This window comes from Anabrus simplex, chromosome X (genome assembly GCF_040414725.1).
Source record: "Anabrus simplex isolate iqAnaSimp1 chromosome X, ASM4041472v1, whole genome shotgun sequence".
NCBI classification, from domain to species: Eukaryota; Metazoa; Arthropoda; class Insecta; order Orthoptera; family Tettigoniidae; genus Anabrus; species Anabrus simplex.
Genome location: NC_090279.1, coordinates 146,472,078 through 146,490,822, shown reverse-complemented (window position 1 = coordinate 146,490,822; position 18,745 = coordinate 146,472,078). Strand labels below are relative to the sequence as shown.

The window sequence follows — 18,745 nt, the reverse complement described above, 5'->3', positions numbered from 1 at the left end:
TAAAAGTAGTTTCTGGGATGTAACGAACGTTTCCATGCTCTCCCTCTACAGCACGCAAAAAGCACAAGAGCAAAGAACATACATATTCTTACCATATCTAATCACATCTCCTCAGCATACGGCAACTCCCTTTCGTGGATCAGTGATAGAGAGTGGACCTCCGTATCCCAAGATAGCGGGTTCAAACCCGACAGAACTAGTCAGATTTTCGAAGGGCGGAAAAAAAGTCCATTCCACACTCCATGTCGTACGATGTCAGCATGTAAATTATCTTTGACGACACATTTGGTGTTCACTTGTCAAAATTCATTAAAAACTCAGCAACAGACGCCCAAAAGGGATTCGATTTATTCTGCAATCTAGTAGGTTCAGAGTAAAACGGAACGTAGAAACTGACGAGCGAGCAGACAGATGGCGTTAAGTTAAAAAGTATGCACACGGTAGCTGAGGACACACAGGATTAAAATAAAAAGAAACGTTTCCCTTTGCGAAAAAACTAATGATCATGAATACGTCCTTCAATAAATTAAACTCAATATTATATCAAGAAGAACTGCAACTCTACATCAAAAGAACTTAACTTGTAGCTGCAGCATCTTTGGTAACCATGACCTACAATAACGACTAATGTGAGGTCAGTGACGGTACACTTTCTACTTCAACACACACTATTTATACAAATCCATAGCCGCAGCATCCTTGGCAACCAAGGTCTACGCAACGACTAATGTGACGTTACGGACGGTACACTTTCTATTTCAACACACTCTATTGACATGAAATGGCGTATGGGTTTTAGTGCCGGGGTGTGTCCGAGGACTTCGGCTCGCCAGGTGCAGATCTTTTGATTTGACGTCCGTAGGCAACCTGCGCGTCGAGATGAGGATGAAATGATGAAGACGACACATACACCCAGTCCCCGTGCTAGGGGAATTAACCAATTATGGTTAAAATTCCCGACCCAGCCGGGAATCGAACCCGGGACCCCTGTGACCAAAGGCCAGCACGCTAACCATTTAGCCATGGAGCCGGACAACAAACACTATTTATACAAATCCGGAGCCACAGCATCTTTGGCGACAGATACTGCAATTCGTGAATGGAACAATCTGCCGCAAGACGTCAGTACGATATCAGTGTCCCTAGAAATATAAACAAGCATGCAGAAAATATCTAATGGAAAGACACGAATAGGCCCAGCAAAGCAGCAATACATAATCGCTCAAATCCTTCTTCGTCCTCTTCTTTTATCCTCTCCACTCCATTTACTTTATCCTTCCCCTGTACCTTTCTCAAATAGGGTGGAAACTCACAGTACAAGAGTAACTTGTATCTCAAATATAATAGGAATTCTGTTTTTTCGTAATTCTCTCTCTTTTTTTACACTTTAACGTACTACGTTTCTGTAATATTGCATTCTCCTTCCCTTATAACTTATAATGTAAGGAAGGGGGGAGGGGGATTCCGTACCCCCTACTTCCGGGCAAGTTGACTGTGCTGTCAGTGGCACGCAGCTGTGAGCTTGCATACGGGAGATAGTGGGTTCGAACCCCACTGTCGGCAGCCCTGAAGGTGTTTTCTCGTGGTTTCTCATTTTCACACCTGTACCTTAATTAAGGTCAAATCTGCTTCCTTCACATTCCTAGGCCTTTCCCATCGTCACCATAACCCCTATCCGTGTCGGTTTGACGTAAAACAAATTGTAAAAAAAAAATCCGTCCCCTAGGGATTTCCAGTTTGCACGGTTGGTACCTAATGTTTAGCCGCGCTCACACGCGTAGCCTCGTCACGTTGTCTTGTTGAGAGTGTTGGTTGTGTGCACCACGTTTAGTTTCCGTGTACAAGGAGGATTTATTTTTCATTCTGAGCTGAGTTAGTGCAGCATTCAAATTAAGAGTTTGTTTTTCCTACAGTGAGCACTGATATGTGTATGAAATACTGGACTGCACTTCAGTCATGTGGTGTAGTTCCTGCCGTGCAATCGCTACAGTGAGGTGGTTGGCGTGAGTTACTGTAGCGGCCGTTATAATAAATCAGCGAAGTTCGTAATTTCGTCCCCCTTCATTTTCTTTGTTATTTATGAAGTTTATTATTATTTTCAGATGGGAAAACGCAAGCAGTGGGATAAGGAGGCTATAAAAAAGGCTATTAAAGCAGTGAGGGGTGAGATAATGGGTTATATAACTTACGTGCAAGTAAACCGTTTAACACCCAAAGAGCAGCGCTGAAAGACTATGTTAAAAAAGAACACCAAAAAACATTTATCATAAATGACCTTCAAGTAATTAATTATAGGGAAAGTGTTTGGTAAGGTTGGAAAGGAAAAAATTATTAAAATTAATTGTACTTTTCATATATTTGGTGGGGTACGAAATTACGAACACATTTTTGGTTGTTTAGTTTTTGTGTTGTTTATGTTTGTGTCAAATATTGACTACCTTACGTTATAACAGTTTCAATGTAACTTGCCCGTAAGTGGAGAAAATATTCAGTAAATCTATATAAATAAAGTTGTAGGGGGTCCGCTGTCTGTAATTTCGTTTGTTTTGGCAATTTTTCAGATATTTATCCGTTTTGGGTCAACTAAAGACAGAATCGGTGGTTTTTACTTTTCGTGTCTGTTTGTCTGTCTGTCTGTCTGTTCCAAGATCAAATCGAAACAGCTGGATAGATCTCAACCAAACTTCATATCTAGAGTATACTCATCCCGGGGAAGGTTTAGATATGCATATCATTCTAAAATCTTTGAAAAGACGGGGGTTTATAGGAAAACCAGAACGGTTTTCCTCCATTTTCTCTTATACTATTGATTTTCTGTAAACTCCGTGGACCGTACGTGAAACGTCTCTTCATTATAAACAACTTTCGTTATGTTCATAATTGACCTTACTCTTCAAATGACGGAGAAATTTGCTATTTTATGCGGGTATCATGCTCTGCATTGAGTGACCGACAGACCGACAACGAACCTCTAGGTTACCATGGCAACGTCTCTGACTGCTTGCCAGCAGGGAAGTAACGTATTGCCATTTTCCTCATCATGCTTTTAAATTCGTGGTTGTTCCTTGGGCAGAAGGCAAGAGAGGCGTCAATCGGCCTATCTGCGGGATATTGGCAGAATATCGTTGGAGGTTATAACCCCCCCTCGAATAGACTAAGTAATAACACCATTGGTCATCTTCTTATTTGTTTTCCTAAGAATCACTGCACATAAATTTCTCCTCTGACCGCTTTATTATATCCATAACTCACACCAGCATAATTTATTGAAGGGCATTTGATTTTCCAATACATTCACTTGGCATTTACAATTTGTCGTTATCCGGCTGTCCTCACTTATAATCCATTTTCTATTAATATCAACTTTCTTAACTGTATTATTTTCTTTCCTAATTACGTCGTATGTACGCGAGTGCTAGAAACTACCGGATGTATTTCCACCAAGCTTCATATTTAGAATCCACCTGACCTTGATAGGTTTTAGGGCAAATATTGTTTCTAAATCCCTGAACTGACTGGGGGTTTATACGAAACCGAAACAGTGATTTTGCACTCCCACAAAATATACACAACGAAACTTAATGGAAATCTACCTACCTTGATGGAAATTAATTTCAAAACCTTTTTTCTCATGTGCATCATCTCGATACGAGGATTAATAAGGGAGATATCATTAACGGACCGTTTTTCGGTACAAGTCCCATCGGAGTTAACTCACGAGCGGGTGGGTGTAAAACGTATTCCTTACAACTTGAAAACTACTGAAGATATTCGAACCAAAATTTATATTTAGCATCCACCTGTCCAAAGGTAGGTTTTAAAGGTCAATAACATTTCATGTTCCGGAATGAACTGGCGGATTATAGGGAAACTAAATGGTGATTTTACTCTTCGACGATATATGTAGAACAAGACCAAGCTGACTGAAAATCGACCAAACATGATGGAATTCCACCTCTAAAACTTTTTTCATGTCCTTTTTGTCGTCAGGAGGATTAATAAGGGAGATATCATGAATGGTCAGTTTAGCAGGTTAAATCCAGCGGACATACCCCAAAAGGTGTTGTACATGGAGCAGATTCCTTATCTATCTATATAAATAAAATCGTAACGATTGTGTGCCTCTACATTGACTATCTTGGCGAAATTTTCGTACAGCTTTCCGTTTAAGGGGTAATAATGACCACCTGCATAATTTTTGGTTTAGTTTCCTCAAGGTCCTAATTTTTACCCTCCTCGCCCAAAATCCAGATTGCGGCATAATCTGCCAGAAGAAAAAGATAATTGAAATTGGACAAAATTATACGTTTTAGCCTGTAACGGACAGAAAACATCCAAGATCTTTAAATTTTTCACTTTTTATCCCCGAAGAATATCGAAATATGGAGGCAATTTCAATGATGGTGCAGACCTTCGGAAAGTCCTATCACATGACGGATTGCACAATCTCCGTTCAGTTTGGAATGATTTACAACCTTGGTCTTATGATCTTTTGCCGTATCTGTATCCCTTTTACGTTTGATTTTTCTCTATTAATCGATGTTAAATCAATTTGGAATTTTCACATGCATAATTCATACTTTCAATTACTTATATGAAATACAGAATCTTCAAACTCTTCACGAAAATTGGCCCACCCAGTAGCCATATATGAGCCAAATGCTATGTATGTAGCTGTCACATAATTATCCGAAAAGTAATGCTGTGTAAGATATCTTACAAACACTTTACCCTGTTCAACGTCACTAAATCCGGCGTCTTATGGTATAATACTTGTCGACATGACGTACTTTTAGCAGCAGTTAATCTGTAAATTACGGTCTGCAATAATGTAAACACGCATATACTTTCGTATGTCGATCTATATATATTCACTGATGTCGATTTGTAGCGATCGAGAAAGGGTGTGTCTGCTATTGTAATCAGTACTCCCCACACCGACTTTGACTGGAAGTAGGAATGGGGTCCTTCTCCAACTCCTGTGTAACTGTCATTAGTAAGGAAGGCCTACCATTGTAATGATTAGTTCACTTCTCGATTTGACTTGCAGAAGGCAAGGGAGCATGCAGTTTTTTTTAAACTCCCACGCCCGATTGTGTTTGGCATTAGGCATAGTGGCCTGCAATTGTGATAGAAACTCACCAACTTGGTGTGACTGGCAGTGAGCTAGATGACAGTAGGAAAATGGGCCTGACATTATAATGATAACTGCACAACTCAATTTCGACTGATAGTAGGGTAATTGCCTGCCATTATAATGAAAACTCCTCAACTGTAATCTGTCTGGAAGTAGGAAAGGGGGCTGCCAACTCGATTGTGAATGGCAGTAGGCAAGTGAGCCTACCGTTATATCACAAATCCGTAACAAACACTTTACATTGGAAACAACGTATGGGGACCTCTCCATGCTGTTTATCGGATAACGCTAAGAGACATGCAATTTTAAAACAATCTTATTTACTGCATGTACAGTATTTACTTCGATATTCGAATACAATGTAGAATCCCGTAACGAAACACGGGTACATTTGCTAGTCTATATAAATAAAATTGTAGGGGGTCCGCTGTCTGTAATTTCTTTTGTTTTGCCAATTTTCAGATATTTATCCGTTTTAGGTCAACTCAAGACCGAATGGGTGGTTTGTACGTTTCGTGTCTGTTTGTTTGTCTGTCTGTCTCTTCCACCATCACGTCGAAACGGCTGGATAGATCTCAACCAAACTTCATATTTAGAGTATACTCATCCCGGGGAAGGTTTTGATATGCATATCGTTTTAAAATCTTTGAATACACGGGGGGTTTATAGAAAAACCAGTACGGTTTTTCCACCATCACGTCGAAACGGCTGGATAGATCTCAACCAAACTTCATATTTAGAGTATACTCATCCCGGGGAAGGTTTTGATATGCATATCGTTTTAAAATCTTTGAATACACGGGGGGTTTATAGGAAAACCAGTACGGTTTTTCCACCATCACGTCGAAACGGCTGGATAGATCTCAACCAAACTTCATATTTAGAGTATACTCATCCCGGGGAAGGTTTCGATATGCATATCATTTTAAAATCTTTGAAAAGACGGGGGGGTTATAGGAAAACCAGAACGGTTTTCCGCCATTTTCTCTTATACTATTGATTTCCTGTAAACTCCGTGGACCGTACGTGAAACGTCTCTTCATTATAAATAACTTTCGTTATGTTCATAATTTACCTTACTCTTCACATGACGGAGAAATTTACTATTTTCTGCTGGTATCATGCTCTGCATGGAGTGACCGACAGAACGACAACGAACCTACAGGTTACCATGGCAACGTCTCTGACTGCTTGCCAGCAGGGAAGTAACGTATTGCCATTTTCCTCATCATGCTTTTAAATTCATGGTTGTTCCTTGGATAGAAGGCAAGAGAGGCGTCAATCGGCCTATCTGCGGGATATTGGCGGAATATCGTTCGAGTTTACAACCGCCCTCGAATAGATTAAGTAATAACACCATTAGTCATCTCCTTATCTGTTTACCTAAGAATCACTGCGCCTAAATTTCTCCTCTGTTACCGCTTTATTATATCCATAACTCACACCAGCTTAATTTATTGAGGGGCTTTTGATTTTCCAATACATTCCTTGTCATTTACATATTTGTCGTTATACAGCTGTCCTCAGTTATAATCCATTTTCTATTAATTTCAACTTTCTTAACTGTATTATTTTTTTCTTAATTACTCCGTATGTAGGCGAGTGCTAGAATGTACTGGATATATTTCCACCAAACTTCATATTTAGAATCCACCCGTCCTTCGGTAGGTCTTAGGGCAAATATTGTTTCTAAATCCCTGAACTAACTGGGGGTTTATACGAAACCGAAACCGTGATTTTGCACTCCCACAAAATATACACAACCAAACTTAATGGAAATCCACCTGCCTTAATGGAAATTAATTTCTAAACCTTTTTGCTCATGTGCATCATTTCGATACGAGGAATAATAAGGGAGATATCATTAACGGACCGTTTTTCGGTACAAGTTCCATCGGACTTAGCTCACGAGCGGGTGCTTGTAAAGCGTATTTCTTACAACTTGAAAACTACTGAAGATATTCGAACCAAACTTTGTATTTATCATCCACCTGTCCAAAGGTAGGTTTTAAAGGTCTATAACATTTCATGTTCCCGGAATAGACTTGTGGTTTACAGGGAACCGGAATGGTGATTCTTCCACAATATACACAGTACAAGACCAACCTGACTGGAAATCGACCAAACGTGATGGAATTCCATCTCTAAAACTTTTTCTTCATGTGCATTTTTTCGTCAGGAGGATTAATAAGGGAGATATCATGAATGGTCAGTTTTGCAGGTTACGTCCAACAGACATAGCCCAAAAGGTATTGTACGTGGAGCAGATTCCTTATCTATCTATATAAATAAAAATCGTAACCACTGTGTGGCTGTACATTGACTATCTTGGCGAAATTTTCGCACAGCTACCCGTTTAAGGGGTAATGATGGCCAACTGCATAATTTTTTGGTTCAGTTTCCTGAAAGTCCTAATTTTTACCCTCCTCGCCCAAAATCCAGATTGCGGCATAATCTGCCAGAAGAAAAAGAAGATAATTGAAATTTGACAAAATTATACGTTTTAGCCTGTAACGAACGGAAAACCTCCTAGATCATTAAATTTTTCACTTTTTATCCCCGAAGAATATCGAAATATGCAGGCAATTTTAATGATGGTGCAGACCTTCGGAAATTCCTATCACATAACGGACTGCACAATCTCCGTTCAATTTGGAATGATCTACAACCTTGGTCTTATGACTTTTTGCCGTATCTGTATCCCTTTTACGTTTGATTTTTCTCTATTAATCGATGTTAAGTCAATTTGGACTTTTCACATGCATAATTCATACTTTCAATTACTTATATGAAATACAGAATCATCAAACTCTTCACGAAAATTGGCCCACCCAGTAGCCATATGTGAGCCAAATGCTATGTATGTAGCTGTCACATAATTATCCGAAAAGTAATGTAATGTGAGATAATCTTACAAAACCTTTATCCTGTTCCATGTTTCTAACTCAATCTGACCCAAGAATAGATGACATATCATAGGACCAGCCATTTAGGCCACTAAATCCGGCGTGTCTTATGGTATAATCCTTTGTCGATATGACGTACGTTTAGTAGCAGTTAATCTGTAAATGAAGGTCTTCAATATTGAAAACACGCATATACTTTCGTATGTCGATCTATATATATTCACTGATGTCGATTTTTAGCGATCGAGAAAGGGTGGGTCTGCTATTGTAATCAGTACTCCCCACACCGACTTTGACTGGCAGTAGGAAAGGGTTCCTTCTCCAACTCCTGTGTAACTGTCATTAGTAAGGAATTCCTAGTCTTATCCCTAATATTCCTGAATTTCTACAAGTTCAAATCTGCTAAGAGGACGAAATATGAGTCCTCTACCTTATAAGTAGTTACTGTTAGCTAGAGTTCTGTAGTTCATGAATGGTTAATTTGTCTTTCGCCTGGAGCTGGGCATTGTATGGAAGTGAAACATGAACGATAACTAGCTCGTAAAGAATGAAAATAGAAGCTTTTGAAATGTGGTGTTACAGAATGCTGGCGGTGAGATGGATATATCGAATCACGAATGTGGATACAAACCCTGTGGATGACCACAAATAAACATTATATCTACAAGTTCCATTGTTTCTGAGGAAAGTGTACCCGCGAGGAACAATATCATACGCTCATTCTGTACGCTATACAGGGTTAAACTGAAACGGGTGATAAAGGGTCCACAACCGTTTATACTGAGATACGGAACCTATGGTCGAAAATATATATATTTAAAAAAATAATTATGAAATCTACTCTCAGTCCGGCCATTCTATCCTGTCGATTTCCTTCCTTTTTTTAACTGAAAGGTATTTATAGACAGATTTGTCATCAGGTAGGCCTACTATAAATCACTTAACTTCCGCCTTCCTCAAATTATTTGATTTTTTCAATTTTTTTCTCTTTGATGGAATCATATCTTTGGTTCTGATTGAGGTACGGAGTTCGTTTTGGTCTAAGAACCCTCAGTGGATCAAGCTCTTTTATTTCAGCTCTTAACTATTCAAATTCGTTGATTCTGAGGAAAGTTATGAGTGCACATTCAATTTGACGTCTCATTTCTTCAACATTTTTTTCTCATTGAAGCAATCGTATCTTTCGTTGTAATAGAGGTACGGAGTTTGTTTTGGTCTAAAAACACTCAGTGGATCAAGCGCTTTCGTTTGAGGTAATAAATACTTAAATTGGTAGATTCTGAGAAAAGTTATGAGTACATTTGTCTCCATAACGAAGATCTTTGAAGGACTTTTTAACAGTTCGGCGCGTAGTGTTGTTCCAAGGAACGTTTAATTCAATTTCTTTGTGTGACGTATTTTCAAGTGTTTTGTTGACACAATATTACATTCTATTACCACAGCAGATCAGAAACAGCAGATCGAAACTTTGCAAATACATCCGTGAGGATAGTAACGAACAACACTATACTTTGTACACTGCGGGCTGAGCCAGCGGTAAACTGCTGGTACATATTTATTGTGCTATGGACATACACAGGGTACACCGCATAACAACAACGTAGCTAATAAAAATGGTTCAAAGGGACGACTGCCAGTCTCAATCCATGTATTGCAACGCGCAAGCAGTTCTGCCGCACTCACGCAAAGATCACGGGTGTATATTGGAACTTACACTAAAACAGGCTGCGGGTAATAAACAGGGTAGGATACACCCCCTGACCACCAAACAGACGTAGGCCTACTGTATGCAACTTTGCTCATAACTTGTGTGTCATGTGACGACCGCATGCATTGCACCCACAACACTATCCCCGGTGTCAGTTGTCCAATGCATCAGCTTGTGATGTGTCGATGGTGAGGTGTGTTACTGTGTACGGTGCATGACGAGTAATCAAAGATGGAACGTTACTCGTCACGAGAATTGGCAGACATGAATTTAATGTACAGTGCGGTAAGATGTAGAGCCCGTAAAGCCGCACAAATGTACAGAGAACGTATGGGCGGGCATTGTCCAAGATAACCTAAAAGGACCTTATTTGCTGCATCCCCATTTGACTGGTCCACGTTACCTGGTGTTTCTGTGAGATGTGCTGCCACAATTCCTGGAGAGTGTACCCCTTGTTGCGCGCGAAAGGATGTGCTTTCAACACGACGGTGCACCAGCCTACTTCGATGTTAATATTCGCCAGCACCTAAACAATACGTACCCTCATTGTTGAATTGCAAGAAGAGGTTCTGTCCCATGGCCAGCACGATCGCCGGATCTCATACCTTTGGACTTTTGTCTCTGGGGTTACGTCAAGGCGTTGATGTATGAAATCCTCGTAGAAACGGATGAAGACCTGCTTGCTAGGGTCCAAGCTGCCTGTCTCCTGGTACAACAGACACCAGGGATCTTTGAGAGAGTGCGGCCGAACTTCATGCGTCGTTGCCATGCATGCACTGAGACTAGCGGTCGTCACTTTGAATAATTGTTTTTGCTAGTGGCTTTACGTCGCACCGACACAGATAGGTCTTTTGGCGACGATGGGATAGGAAAAGCCTAGGTTTGGAAGGAAGCGGTCGTGGCCTTAATTAAGGTTAGTATTACAGCCCAAGCATTTGCCTGGTGTGAAAATGGGAAACAACAGAAAACCATCTTCACGGCTGCCGACAGCGGGATTCGAACCCACTATCTCCCGAATTCAAGCTCACAGCTGCGCGCCCCTAACCGCATGGCCAACTCGCCCGGCGAACAATTATTATGAGCTACGTTGTTTTTATGCAGTGTCCGCTGTATATGTCCATAATACAATAAATATGCTTCTCCGACCATTGGTTCCCTATCTCAATATAATCGGTTGTGGACCTACTATCACCTGTTTCAATTTGACCCGAACGTTTGAGACACCCTGTTTATTGGCACTTACGAGAGCCACCTGATATCGAAAGACGGCATCTTTCTTAACAAAAAAGGAGCGGCGAAGATTAAATTAAATCATTTCAGTATTATATGAACGAATCGAGCTCGTTTAATTTACCAACAGTTTATTACTTCTCACAGCTCAAAACACCGGGCTTTCAACAGAGAAATTACACACTACATCCTGTATGTTAAACATAAGCTAGACTTATACTTGAAAAGCACAAAAAAAACTCACGTAAATCGGGTGACTGGCCGGAGAGGTGGAGTGCTTTCATTTCCTCAACAATATCCTCTGAAAAGACAAAACAAGGTGATATAGTAAGCAATGCATTAAATGCATTCATTATTACTAGAGTTCGGATTTTTAGGTGGTAATAGGTTAGAATGCAAACTGATTTGGTTAATAGGAAGTGTCTCACAACCCGCTCTTGCATACTGTAGCAAGAGTAACATACATTTTAGGAGTTCTATAGGCCGTACTCCTAATGTCTATGCAAACCTCATAGCATAACTGTGGTACACTTCTTATTGGCTTAAATAAGTTTGCAGTCTAACCTATCAGCACCTAAAAATCCGGGCTCTAATTATTACATCACACACATTTACCAAAAGTTGTGGAAATGTCATTAGTTTCTCAGCTAAAGGGGTAAGTTTAACTATGCTATTTAAAATCGGTCTCCCACACAGTCAGTAGTGTCACTAATATCATTGTGTACGTACAAGTCTATAATACTTCATCAGAAACAATGGATAACCAGGCCAAGTAACAGCTTTGGGTACCGAAGAATTGAACATGTATGTAACTTATAAACCCAGACCGAACGCACGGTATTTGTGTACAGTAGTTGGTGCGGGGTTCATGGAGCGTGCACCAGCATCGACAGCATCCCGTAAATGCTTGACTGGATTAAGATCAGGGGACCTGGAAGGCCAATCCAGGTCGTAACTTCACTGGAGTGCTCCTCCAACCACCTGCGTGCCACCACAGAGCGGTGACATTGCGCATTGTTCTGTTGAAGCATGGCATCTCCATCAGGGAGATGGGCCAGAAAGGGATTCAGATGTTCTGAAAAAAATTCCACATAAAGTGCACCTTTCAGCGCTCCCATGGGGCCTAATTGCGACCATGAGGAGGCCCCCCAGCCAGCTGAGCCACTTCCCGCATGGACACAACCTTGTTGACACACAGGATCCATAACTTCATGAGGCATACGCCATACTCTCACGCGCCCATCAGCTCGATACAACTGGAACAGGGATTCATCGGATCATACCACAGGCCGCCACTGTTCCATGGTCCATTGTCGATGTTCGCGGGCCCATGCATGTCGTTGAGCTCTGTGTCGAGGTGTCAGCGAAGGGGCACGAGTTGGTCGTCTGCTGGTGAAGACTATACGATGCAGTTGCCTCCTTACAGTCCTGGCAGTAATGGGTCCCTGATTCCCAACATTCAACTGGGTAGCCGCTCGAGCGCACAGTATGGTTCTGCGGAGGCGTCGTGATGTACGTTCGTTAAACACCTATGATCTTCCCGTGCGGTGCTAAGACTCTCTTTGCGACATTAAAGATCCACTCCCGACATTGTTGACCTCAGAAACCTGAATTCGCGTGTAATCTCCGCAATGCTATGACGCCCATGATGATCCTACGTTCAAAGTCGGTTAACTCGCGACCTGTTGCCATTTTCATGACTGATGTCTGTGACAGACTGCTCACCTACGCCGCAGCTAGCCGCAATGCTCAGGGGTCATACACGGCACATTTTCTAATTGGACACTCCTTCCCGTGACTTTTGGCCACTCAGTGTAATTTTTAGCATCTGCATGGTTAAAATTTATTAGCCTTTTAGATCCTTTTCCTATAACCAAGCAAGCGAGAAACATTTCTTACAATTACAAACCGTCCTTCGCCTGTGTATTTGAAATGACGAGGAAGGGTACACTTTCATGGACACTTATTGAGAATGGACAGGAACCGACTGATGAAACGAATCTTGAGTGTTCAGATAACGAAAAACTGAATCAAAACTCTTTTGGGAAATGAGAACTGACGTACACAAGATTGGAGCGAAAGAAGAAGCGGACAGAGACTGGTTTAGACAATAAATCAAGGAGTTCGAAGGAATCAAGTAGGCGGAAAAGGAGCCAGTAACGAAGAAAATATTTCACACAGAACAGAAAAAAAAAGTCGAAAAAAGAATGAAAAGATAGTAGCCGAAAGTGAAGGCAAGACGATGAAAAAAAAAGTTTGTTGAGCGCCACAGATGACCAAGACGAAGAAGAAAAAGAAGAAGAAGAAGAAGAAGAAGAAGGCCATTGGTTTTACATCCCGGTAACGACTTTCACAGTTTTCGGAGACGCCGGGGAAGTGGCGGTGGTGGTGGTGGAAGGGGTGATTATTGTTTCAAGAGGAAGTACAACTGGGCAACCATCCTTTATTAACACTAATCACAGAGAGAAAAAGGAAGAAGTCTGACACTACGATGTATGAAGGCATCGGCAAACGAAAAGGAAAAGATCACGAAGGGTGTAAAAATAAAACGCATTTTTTACAACGTGCTTTACGTCGCACCGACACAGACAGGTCCTATGGCGACATGGAGTAGGAAAGAGCTAGCAGTGGGAAGGAAGCAACCGTGGCCTTAATCAAGATACAGCCCCAGCATTTGCCTGGTGTGAATATGGGAAACCACGGAAAACCATCTTAGGGCTGCCGACAGTGGGTTCGAACCCACCATCTCCCGGTTGCAACCTCATAGCTGCACGCCCCTAACCGCACGGCAAAAATAAAAGACAATTAAGGTTTCACAAATGTTAACTTAATACCTTCAGGATCGGAAGAAAACAGGAGTTCACCAAAGGAGATTGGATAAGGAAGAGTGACGGAGCCTGGCACAAGTAAATGCGCAACTCAGCTAGAGGAACCGTGGCTATCAAACCACGTTCGCTAGTTGGGAGCCTGTGGACCCCACCTATTGGTCGCCTCTTACGATACCGTGGATGTTATTCTACCCCACCCACCAATAGGGAGACTTCCGATACAAGGCTGACGTATTTAAGCCCCTTCACATACCATCGGACTGACCAGTATCGAACCTGGATGTCGAACCCGAGCCCGATAACAAAATACAACCCGATCGTTTTTGCTAACAGATCGAAGGTTTTCGTCGACGCTAAGATGGGAAAGGATTGGGAGTGTGTGCAAATGTGGCCTAAATTAAGGTACAGCCACAGCATTTGCCTGGCGTGAATTTGGAAAACCACGGAAAACCATCTTCAGACCTGCCGACGGTTGGATTGGAACCCACCGTTTGCTGAATGCAAGCTGACAGCTGCCAACTACGTGGCCCTAACCTCACGGCGAACTCGCTCGGTAAATAATAATAATAAAATTAATAATAATAATAATAATAATAATAATAATAATAATAATAATAATAATAATAATAATAATAATAATAATAATAATAATAACGAAATGGCGTCTGGCTTTTAGTGCCGCGAGTGTCCAGGGACATGTTAGCTTCGCCAGGTGCAGGTCTTTCGATTTGACACCCGTAGGCGACATGCGCGTTGTGATGAGGATGAAATGATGATGAAGACGGCACATAGCCTACACCTAGCTCCCATGCCAGAGAAATTAACCAATGATGATTAAAATTCCCGACCTTTCAGGAAATCGAATCCGGGACCCCTGTAACCAAAGACCAACATGCTAACCATTTAGGCATGGAGCTGGAAATATTATTATATTATTATATGTATGTATGTTGGGTATTCAGGCCGAAGGCTGGTTTGATCCTCCACAGTTCCACTGAAAGCTATCAACAGATAGCCTAGGCGTCACTGAAGAGGCGTACTAGGGAGATGAGGAGTGAGGTAGTTTCCCGTTGCTTTCCTCACCGAGCTAGCAGTTGCTACTGCACATCAGCCTGCCAAGCCCACTGAAATGCATGCACTAACCGACCCCATGAGCGATATTTTCACACCATTCATAACAGGAACTGGCTGCATAAGGAATGTTATTACTGGCATCACTCATACCTCGGTCACTTTCATATTGTCAAAGCCAAGGATGAGACTGAGACGAGCCAATGAAAGTAACAAATTGCTCTAGCCCATACCAGAAGACATAGTGCAGTGTAAACACTACATCTCTCCAGCAGGGGATTAATAATAATAATAATAATAATAATAATAATAATAATAATAATAATAATAATAATAATTCTACTTCACATTAACTAGCCTACTTTTTCGGTTTTCGGAGAGGCCGAAGTGCCGGATTTTTGTCCCGTAAGAATAATTTTACATGCCAATAAATGAGGCTGACGTATTTGAGCACCTTCAAATATCACCGGACTGAGCCAGGATCGAACCTGCCAAGTTGGGCTCAGAAGGGCAGCGTTCTAGAGTCTGAGCTACTCAGCCCGACACTCGGTAAACAATCCCACTGGTGGTGGTGATCATTGTTTTAGTAATAATAATAATAATAATAATAATAATAATAATAATAATAATAATAATAATAATAATAATAATAATAATAATATTAAATGATGTTACTTGCTTTACTTACCACTAACTATTTTAGCGGTTTTCGGAGACGCCGGGGTGCCGAAATTTAGTCCCGTAGGAATTCCTTTACGTGCCAGTAAATCTAGTGACACGAGGCTGATGTATTTGAGCACCGTCAAATACCACCGGGCTGAGCCAGGATTGAACCTGCCAAGTTAGGGTCAGAAGGGCAGCGCCTCAACCGTCTGAGACACTCAGCCCGGTGAGTATTGTTTTAAGAGTAAGTAGCCTACAACTAGGCAACCATCCTCTATATAACACTAAACAGGCAGGAAAAATTGGAAGGAGCCGACACTTTTAAAAATGAAGGTATCGGCCAAAGAAAGACAAGAACCACGCAGGGCGTGAACGTGAAAGACTTCCTAGACCTCGAGTCGGGGTTGGATAAGAACAAGAGTTGACCAAGGGAGATTAGATAGGACAGATAAAATTGAGGAGCCTGGTACAAGTAAGTGGAAGCAATGCCAGGACTCAGCTAAGGGCCCCATGGTCACCAACCCACGCTCCAAAGTTGGGAGCCCCTAGGGCCTCCTTTACGACAGGCAGGTGATACAGTGGGTGTTATTCTACCACCCCCACCCACAGGAGAAACAATCCCACTGTTAGCGTGAATAAAGGAATGTTATTTTCAATCATTTAAGTCACTCTAAAACCAAAATGAGTGGGCCTTAATACGAAGCAAGTACAACGAAAAACTTCAAAAAGGTGGTGAAAGCAGGAAACCTGCAGAAAAAGTTGCAATATTTAACACACAGCAAAATTTAATAAAAATTAGAGAACGGTCGGTAATATTTCCTCCTTTTGCTGCAGCTTTCTATGTTTAAATAAATATGCTTAAAAAGTGAAGGTAGTGTAAGAATAAAGGGGAAGGATATATATATATAGCCTAATACGTACATGCGCAATAAAAAATGTCTAAAAAGACAAGGGGTAGAATTGAAATGTATTCCAGAGCGACAAAGGGAGAGTTGTATGCAGCAAGTTCTATATTAGAAGACCATCTAGTAAAAAGCTTTTTATGTGTTTCAAAAACTCCATTAATCCAGCAGCTTGAAAAGGAAGGAGCGAGAGAGAGAGAGAGAGAGAGAGAGAGAGTAGCTATACATATATGTATGACAGACAGAAAGAGAGGCAATGACAGAGACGGAAAGCTGCATATCGAATTGGGATAAGCCATTGCCGACCAATGACAGTTGCGAATCTAACACCCCGATCTGGGATTGGTCAACATACAAAACTGTACCCTAACTGTGCGTGTAAGTGAGACAGAGGTAGACAGAGAGAGAGAGAGAGGCAAGCTAAAATAGAGAATGCGCTCTCTCATCCATAGCCTGCTACTCGACACATACAAACGTACTCAGAGAGAAAGCATCAGAAACCCCATTACAACTCCTTATCTCTCTCACTCCACCTCCATTCCAAATCTCTCTCCCTCTTCCGCCGCGATTCCATTTTACAGGGAATAGGAATAAAAAATAAAAAGAGGAGGCGGGGGGGGGGGAGTAAAAAAGTAGGTGGTTAGGGGAGGAAGCCTTCATTTTCTCCCACTTGAGGCGACACAAGGCTTGGAGAGACAGCGGGTCATTTCTCCTCCAGCCATGACAAATGAGACAAAGTGTGGATTTATTCCAGAGGACGGAGGGACATGTTGGAAATTAAAAATTTCGTACACACTTAACAAATCCCTAGTAGAACCGTTCAGATAATTAGGATTCGAACCCGGCCTCGAAAGCGGCCAATTTATATTCCGATATTAAAAAGCTCGGCGTTGTCAAGTCCTATACATCATGGGCATTACAATAATAATGCTATTGATTTTTCCTTCTATTTGTTCTACCGTACGTCACACCGACACACACAGGTCTTAGGGCGACGGTGGGATAACAGTAGTGGTCGTGGTTACTGGCCGGTCCTGCAGTGTAGGGATAGCGTGCCAGTCATTTACCCGGACGGCCCGGGTTCGATTCCAGGCCAGGGCAGGAATTTTTACCTGGATCTGAGGGCTGGTTCGAGGTCCACTCAGCCTACGTGTTTACAATTAGAGAGCTATCTGGAGATGGCGGCACCGATCTAGAAAGCCAAGAATAATGGCCGAAAGGATTCATTGTGCTGACCACACAACACCTCATAATCTGCAGGCATTCGGGATGAGCAAGGTCGCTTGGTAGGTAATGGCCCTTCGGGACTGTTGCACCATGAGGTTTGGGTGGTGATTATTGTTTTTAAGAGGAAGTACAAATGGGCAACCGTCCTATATATAAAACACTAATCCGAGGGAAAACATGAAAGGGGTCTGCCTCTTCGAAAAATGAAGGTATCGGCCAAAGAAAGATAAGGGAGCTTTAGAATAACACCCACGGTATCCAAAGCCTGTCATAAGAGGTGACTAAAAGGGGCCTCAGGGGTTCTTAACCTACGTTGGCGTCCACAGGATCCTTAGCTGAGTCCAGGCATTGCTTCCACTTGTGTCAGGCTCCTCACTTTCATCTATCCTATTCGACCTCCCTTGGTCAATTCCTGTTCTTTTCCGACGGTGTTAGAGCACTCGAGGCCTAGGGATTCATTTTCACGCCCTTCGTGGCCCTTGTCTTTCTTTGGCCGATACCTTTATTTTTCGAAGTGTCGGACCACTTCTATTTTTGTCCGGCTCCATGCCTAAATGGTTAGCGTGCTGGCCTTTGGTCACAGGGGTCTCGGGATCGATTCCCGGCAGAGCCGGGAATTTTAACCATAATTGGTTAATTCCCCTGGCACGGGTACTGGGTGTTTGTGTCGTCTTCATCATCATTTCATCCTCATCACGACGCGCAGGTCGCCTATGGGAGTCAAATTAAAAGATCTGCATCTAACGAGCCGAAGTCCTTGGACACATCCTGGCACTAAAAGCCATACACCATTTCATTTCATTTACTTCTATTGTTCTCTCGGATTAGTGTTAATAGAGATGGTTGCTGCCCAGTTGTAGGTCTACTCCCTCTTAAAATAATAACAACGACCGCCATCACCTCGAGATCCAATACCGCTGGGGTCGGAAAAGAAGAAGATTTGGCCACGGGAGATGGGGTAGGATAGATGAAGGTGATGAGGGCCCGGATTTTTATGCAGTAACAGGTTAGATTGCAAACTAATTTGGTTAGAAGGAAGTGTCGGCCACCCGCTATTCCATAATGTAGCAAGA

General features: G+C 42.0%; 1 protein-coding gene across 1 annotated transcript in view; it reads right to left on the bottom strand.

The window, feature by feature from the left end:
• The window catches only part of LOC136886715 (Fanconi anemia group J protein homolog), a 420,988-nt gene that overhangs the window by 115,887 nt on the left and 286,356 nt on the right, over positions 1 to 18,745 (bottom strand). Inside the window, exon 5 of the mRNA XM_067159520.2 lies at positions 11,226 to 11,282. Within this exon, the coding sequence (XP_067015621.2) occupies positions 11,226 to 11,282 (57 nt within the window). The remainder of the gene's footprint in view (positions 1 to 11,225; positions 11,283 to 18,745) is intronic.